Genomic DNA, 7,741 nt, shown 5'->3' with positions numbered 1-7,741 from the left:
AACCATTCCAAGGTCCACAGGATGGAGTAACAGATTATGGATTAGAGTGGACTTACTGATAATCTATTCATGATCTATTGTGATTGGTAATCGAAGAAAATGTGGCATTGGTGTGGAGAAAGTGGCCATGGTGGCTGCTTGGGTTAGAGAATGGGAGGAAGCAATGAGATGTGGGGGCATTTTCAGGACTTGGAGTTGTCCTGGGTGATGCTGTAGGGACAGTTACCAGACATTGTATGTCCTCCCATGGCCCACTGGGTGGAACGTGGTAGAGTGTGGACTATGATGTGGACCATTGACCATGAGGTGCAGCGGTGCTCTGAGATGTATTCACCAAATGCAATGAATGTCTCATGATGAATGAGGAGATTGTTGTTATGGGGGGATGCATGGGGGGAGGCGGTTAGGGGGTATATGGGGACCTCACATTTTTTTAATGTAATATTAAAAAAATAAAGACAAAAAAAAAGGCTCTCCCTCTCCTGTGTTTTAAGATAATATCACTTCCCCTGAATTCCAAATCATCTCAGTAGCTTCCCTCAACCTATGGGACAATGTTGGTTAAAAAAGGGTAAGGTTAGACTTCTGGTCAACCAAGATAGTGGCGTAAGAAGTTCTGGGGTGCTGTTTCACAACAGAACAACTAGCAGAAACTGGCAAAGCTATCTTCCTCAAAACTCAGGAAAACAGTTAAAAGGTTGCAGTAAATAGGACAGCACTGAACCAAGGAAATGTAGCTTTAAAAAGAATAGGAGAAGCTTGTGGTACTCTTGCTGGCCCCTCTTCTACTCTCTCCCAGCCTGCACTTCCACTGGGGATCCCTGGCCCTGATCTGGGATGTCTATATTGGTGCCAACTATCATGTGGCAGCCTGAAACACTGAGCCAGGAAACTCTTCTCTGGATTAAGCTCCCAAAGCATGCCCTGCAGGCAGAAACAGCATGGGGACAGTGAAAGGAGTGTAAGAAACAATTAAACCAAAATGGCCTGAAACAGGATAATTCAGGCTTTAAGGAGTAAAGGAAACCACACCGGTAACAGAGAGGTGAGGATGGTCAACCACCAAACCAGGGAGCCAAGAGAGCCTACAACTGCAAGCAGGAGAATGGCATCCATCAGCCATGTGGGATCTAAGCCCCCTCTTGTTTTAGAGGTGGAGTGGGCATCACCATCCCAGGGTCCACAGGATGTAGAATTAAATATGGTTTAGAGTAGACTTACTGGTATTCTACTCTAGAATTATTGTGACTCTAGCAATGGGAGAAATTGTAGCATTGATGTGGAGACAGTGGCCATGGGAGTTGCTGAGAGCAGGGAGAGGGAAGAAGAGATGTGATGTGGGGGCATTTTCAGTACTTAGAGTTGTCCTAAATGCTACTGCAGGGTCAGATGCCGGACATTATATACCTGCCATAACCCATTTAATGGACTGAGGGAGAGTGTAAACTATAATGTAAACTATAATTCATGTGGTGCAGCAGTGCTCCAAAATGGATTCACCAAATGCAATGAATGTGCCCAATGATAAAAGAGGTTGTTGATGTGGAAGGGTGGGGGAGGGGTGGGGGAGTGGGGTATATGGGAACCTCTTATATTTTTTTAGTGTAACATTTTTGTGATCTATGTATTTTTTTAAAAGACAATGAAAAAATAAATATAAAAAAAGAATCATATATCTAGGAATATGTCTAAACAGTTATGTAAAGGACTTGTACACCGAAAAGTACAGAACATTGATTGCTAAAAGAAATCAAAGAGGACCTAAATAATTGAAGGAAATTCTGTGTTCTTGGGTTGGAAGACTGTATGTCATTACAATGTCAATCCTACCCAAAGCATTTAATAGGTCCAGTGAAATCCCAATCAAAATTCAACATTCTTTGCAGAACTGTAAACTTAAACATCAAGCATATATGGGAGGGTTAGAGACTCCAAAAAGCTAAAACCACCTTGAAAAAGATGATTTATTTTGGAAGTTTAATACTTCCAATCTTAAAATTTATTATAAAGCCATAGTGATCAGAACAGCATGGTACCAGCATAGGGATAGACATATAAACCAATGGAATCAGTAAGGGAATTCAGAAAACAGTCTTCAGGTTTACAGGCAACTGACATGTCACAAGGTTGCAAAATTCACTTAACTCAGAAAGAACAGTCTCTTCAACAAATGGTGCTGGGAAAATTGTATTTCTATATGCAAAAAGAGAAGGAGAACACCTACCTACAACCATATTCTAAAATCAACTCAAAATGGATCAAGGAACTAAAAATAAGACCTAGAACTATTGAAATCCTAGAAGAAAATGTAGGGCTGCCTCTTCAGGACCACTTGTTAAACAATGGTTTACTAGACTTTATACCCAAAGCACAAGAAGCAAAAGAAAAAATAAACAAATGGGATCTCATCAAAATTAAATCTTTTGCATATCAAAGGACTTTACCATGAAAGTAAATCTGCAACTTACCCAATTGGGAGAAACTGTTTGGAAACCACGTATTTGATAAAGGTCTAAAATCCAAAATACATAAAGAACTTCTTCAACTTAACAAAAAGAAAAAAACCCAATTAAAAATGGGCAAATGTTTTGAATAAACGTCTCTCCAAAGATATATATGAATGGCTGGAAAGCATATGAAAACTTGCTCAACATCATTAGGAATTAGGGAAATGCAAATGAAATAATGTAGCATTTTTAAATGATGCAGCCACTGTGAAGTTTGGCAGTTTCTCAGAAAGCTAAGAATAAATCTACCATATGATCTGGAAATCCCACTAGTAGGTATATATCCAAAAGAACTGAAAGCAAGGATTTGAATAGATATTTTCACACTGATGTTCATAGAGGCATTAGGTTTAGTAGCCAAAAGCGATAGCAACCCAAGTGTCCTGGCTTGATTTTTTGTGAACTCCAGAAAGTTATGTTCTTAAGCTAAACTGTTCCTGTTTTTATAAACTTATATGTGTGATCATTTGAATAAATTCAATTAAGGGAAAATTTCATTAGATCACTTTTGATTCAATTGCTTCAATTCAGGGCTTTTGATTAGATTGTGGCATTCAATGATTTTACCATCTTATATAAACTGAAGACTGAAAGCAGAGGCACATAGAGAAAAAGAACTGTAAGTTTTCATCCTGCCATGCAAGAGAGTACTCCAGGATTGACTGCAGGCATAAAGAGATATAGAAAACCTAAGAGACTGGGAAAGAGGCTAGAAGCTGGAATCAGCAGGGCAGCTGAACCTGAAGCAACAAGGAGAGGGGAGACAGAGCCGTGTCTGATTGCTTATATCTAAGCTTAGGGAGGAAGTGAGTCTGGAGGAGAAGGCAGAGTCCAGCAGGCATTTTGCCTTACCATTTGGCAGAAGTCCAGAATCACCAGTAGTTGACTTTTGGTGCAATAGCACCTCTGATGATTCCTTGATTTGGATATTTTCACAGCTTTGGAAACTGTAATCTTCCACTCTAAAAAATTCTCATTAAAAAGCCAACTCATTTCTCGTATTTTCCATTTGCAGCCTTTATCAAACTAAAATAAGTGTCTATCAAACAAGGAATTCTTGTATGATTTTCTTCTAAATCTATTTGAAATTTGATTTCATTATCATTATTTAGTGAAAGATTCACTGGAATGCATTTCGTCTCTTTGTAAATAGAGGAAGTAAGCTTCTGGCCATTAATATTATAAAATTTTTACTTATTTCAACATTGATTTTACTTTCTTCTTACATACATATATATATATATATATATATACACACACACATATATATATATACCAATCAAGTAAAATAATAAAACAAATTTCATGGACATTGTTGTGGCTAAATACATTACATCTGTTCTGTTATTAATTAGTTGACACTCTAGAACCTGATTAGAGAAACACAACCATGTTTGCCTTGTGATACCTCAATAAAGCCCATTTATCAGCTGGTGGACACTCTTAGAAATATATTAGTTATCCCACAGCAGTCTATGTAATGTGCATGAAATTTCGGGTTTTCCAAAATTCTGTTATAACACAGCTGAAGGTGTATTATAAATATTTAAAAATAAAAGCAGGGCATTACTGAAAATTCATGTACAATATTTCATTAACACATAAGTATACATATAAATAAGCTTTATATTATGCACAAAGGAAAGCACTGCAAAAGAAATACAATTAAAAAATAACAGCACTTAAGAAAAATTTTCATTTTCTTTACTGAAATTTATTGTTTAATATTTTTTGCATAAGGAACAATTTTTAATCCTATATTGTCATACCTTTAAGTATAAAAATATTTCATTGGAAATAATGTGCTATTCCATCCTTGGTTAACTATAGGAACTTTCTATAACAGATTAACCATTTCTCCAGATATATCTACTCTTCTAGCTAATCATAAATTACAGTATAGAAAAAGAATACAAAAAACTGCTACTCAACATTATGTGAATTAAGGGGAAGGCAGGTCTCTGTTATAAGTCTAACATGGCTGCATTTGCCCTTGAATGCTTATCCTTGGCAGCATGTCAAGCAAACTTCCTTGGAAATTAGTCCCAGAGATGTCCTAATGTTTCATTATCAGAAATTCTCAATATAAGAAACGCCAAGTAATTATCAGGGTGAAAGGTAAGGAATAATTTGCTATTTCGTGTCCCTAGTAGCTCCCTGGTATGCTTGTGAGACATAATTTTTAGAACATTTTTGTTTGACCAGGACCTGAAGAAAATTTTTAGGTTGGTTTATTTTACCTCCTATCTTCCTATGTGTGTATATTTTTATGTATATATATATATGTATATATGATATCTATCTGTCTATCTATCTATCTATCTATCTATCTATATTTCTATCTATCAATCATTTCTCTATCTGTAAAAATTAAACCTTATTTACCTGAAAAGAAACAAATATTATACTGTAGAAATTTCAGGTTTGCATCTTTTATTATGAGAAAAAATTAAGGTCAAAAAATTTCTAGACAGATAATGCTGGAAGAAGTTTACACCAACTTTGAATCATGGTAAGTATTAAACTCAATGTTAGAGCATTTTAGCTTATCTAAAAATTTTGGGAATAGTATTGTAAAATTTTACATGTACATATATGTAGGCCTTACTTAAGTAATGCCTGGATTTGTAGAAATGGAAATTTAGAATTCATGGAATGCGAGTCTTCAAGCAATGAACATATATTGAAAATTAATTTTTGAAATAATTTTGATTACATAATCTGTTACAAATATCTTCTATAAAGAAATAGCAATAACTTCTCAATCATTAATGCACCTCAGTTTTTTATTTCTCATCTTTCATGCATTTTAAATAGAATTGGATACAAAAGAACAGTAAACAATAGACTGAAACTCTATAATTATTTATTACATAATTAGATTTTTTTTTCCTGAAATTTAACATAAGTAGAAATACAGTATTATGTGCATGATCTTTGCACTCATCCAATCTTGGTAAAATCATAGAACCAACAATATTTAATGGTTGTATGTCTGGATGAATTACTTAACTCACCATACCCTTTTTCTCATCTAAAAAATGACTACAATAAAAACACCTATAATATTTTAATCTAGATAAATGTATTAATTAAGGGATTATTTATAACAGTGTCATGTTCATTCTAATATGCAATATATATGAGTTCCTACTATATAATATCTAAATGTTGATTTATACCTAATTTATATTTTGGTAGTCAAACTCAAAATTTTTTTCAATCATATTTGCAAACAACTCTTTATGAGGAATTTTTGGAACAAGTAAACTTTTTTTTTTTTAGCATCGAGTTATTCCTATAAACAAAGTTGTTTTGAATACATTCATACCATATTTCCCTTTTGATTTCTCAGCAGTTTACAATAGTTGAATGCTATGGGAAGTGGGAATAACACAAATGTGCCTAACTTCATCCTTATGGGATTGACTGACTCTGAAGTGATCGGACAAGTTCTCTTTATGCTGTTTCTCCTGATATACCTAATTACTGTGCTCGGAAATGCAGGGATGGTATTGATAATTCGCATGGATCTCCAGCTTCAAACCCCCATGTACTTTTTCCTCAGTCACTTCTCATTCCTTGACCTCAGTTACTCAACGGTCATCACACCTAAAACCTTAGAGAATTTACTCACTTCAAACAAATATATTTCATTCATGGGCTGCTTCACCCAGATGTCTTTTTTTTTCTTACTGGTTGTCACTGAAGGTTTCCTTCTCTCTTCAATGGCTTATGACCGCTATGTAGCTATCTGCAACCCTCTTTGCTACCAACTCGTTATGTCTGGGAGAGTCTGCTGTTCCCTCGTCGCTGGGTCCTACATGATTGGTTTTACTGAATCATTAGTTAATGTTGTTTACATGAACAATTTGCACTTCTGCAACTCCAATGTTATCTATCACTTTTTCTGTGACTTAACCCCAGTTTTAGCCCTGTCCTGCTCTGACACTCATGACATTGAAATCATGATATTCATTCTCGGTAGTTTAAATGTAATGGTGTCTCTTACCATAATCTTTATGTCCTACGGGGCCATTCTGTCAACTATTCTTAAAATTAATTCCACTTCAGGAAAGCGCAAAGCCTTCTCTACCTGTGCCTCCCACCTCCTGGTGGTCACCATTTTTTACGGCACCATGATTTTTACTTATCTAAAACCAAAAAATTCCTACTCATTTGGGAAGGATCAAGTGGCATCTGTGTTTTATACTATTGTGATCCCCATGCTGAATCCATTCATTTATAGTCTTAGGAACAAAGACGTGAAAAATGCACTCATTAAAGTCATGCAGAAAGGACAGGGCTCCAGGCAATTGGAATGATCGTGATGCCATTGCATCTTCTCTTTTTTCCTATTTAGGTATTTACTTGATGTCTCTGTATATAGAGTAGCATCCAAGAATTAGTTTGAATTTCTGTTGAGAAATCTCTATTTGATCACATATGATCTGGAACAATCCAAATTTAACATTTTAGATATTCATAAAGCAAAGTAGACATGAAATACGTGTTCAAACTGTGGTTTAAATGTATGCGATTTTAAGGGCAACTAATGTGCAAAAAACACACACAAAAATATGGTATTATTCTTCAAATTGTGTCATAAATATCCCAGTGGATACTCTGATTTTAGAGAATTTTATTATGGAAGGCAGTTTCATAAGTCATTTTTTCTAAAGAGAGGAAATATATCACAATCTCAAAGAGTGATGCTTTGAACTGAAAAATCCAGAATTTAGATTCTAGATCTGGCAACCATTTAGTTGTATATCCCTTATTAAGTTACTGAAAATAAATCTAGTCCTGCAACAGTACAAGAAAAATAATTCTAAATCTGTAGATTTAAAGTTCAAATCAGACTATGAATAGAAAGAATTTAATGACCATGATCTTCAGAATGCTTACATTCTTGCAAAATATTAAGTATACAATAGGTATTGTTATGGACATATTCACAGGCATTTTGTAAATATTTTTTGGATTATATTTTTAGTAAATAAACAAACAGCTGAAAAGATAAACGACTTTAGCCTTGGAGCAAAGTAAAATATTGTAATAGAATTAAATATAGAAAAATGTATGTGTTAAAATTGCAGAAACTTTAGAAACTATTTTAAATTACTTCAGGAAAATAGAAATATTCTAATCATTTTGAGTATTTTCTTCATGGTTGTCTAGGCTAATCTTAGGTTTGTTTGTTTTTTAATATATTTAGATATATAGAATTTTGT

The 7,741-nt window shown here is 34.5% G+C and overlaps 1 protein-coding gene across 1 annotated transcript; it reads left to right on the top strand.

The window, feature by feature from the left end:
• Nucleotides 1-5,884: 5,884 nt before the first annotated feature.
• Nucleotides 5,885-6,832, top strand: LOC101427002 (olfactory receptor 8H1-like). Its single transcript, XM_004461524.2, has one exon. It carries the CDS (start codon nucleotides 5,885-5,887, stop codon nucleotides 6,830-6,832), a length of 948 nt encoding a protein of 315 aa, XP_004461581.2.
• The last annotated feature ends 909 nt before the right edge of the window (nucleotides 6,833-7,741 follow it).

This window comes from Dasypus novemcinctus, chromosome 10 (assembly GCF_030445035.2).
Source record: "Dasypus novemcinctus isolate mDasNov1 chromosome 10, mDasNov1.1.hap2, whole genome shotgun sequence".
NCBI lineage: Eukaryota > Metazoa > Chordata > Mammalia > Cingulata > Dasypodidae > Dasypus > Dasypus novemcinctus.
This window is presented reverse-complemented; position numbering and strand designations above follow the sequence as displayed.

What these genes read in the sequence shown, in the direction of transcription:
- LOC101427002 (XM_004461524.2), top strand. Translation starts at nt 5,885, where the DNA reads ATGGGAAGTGGGAATAACACAAATGTGCCTAACTTCATCCTTATGGGA.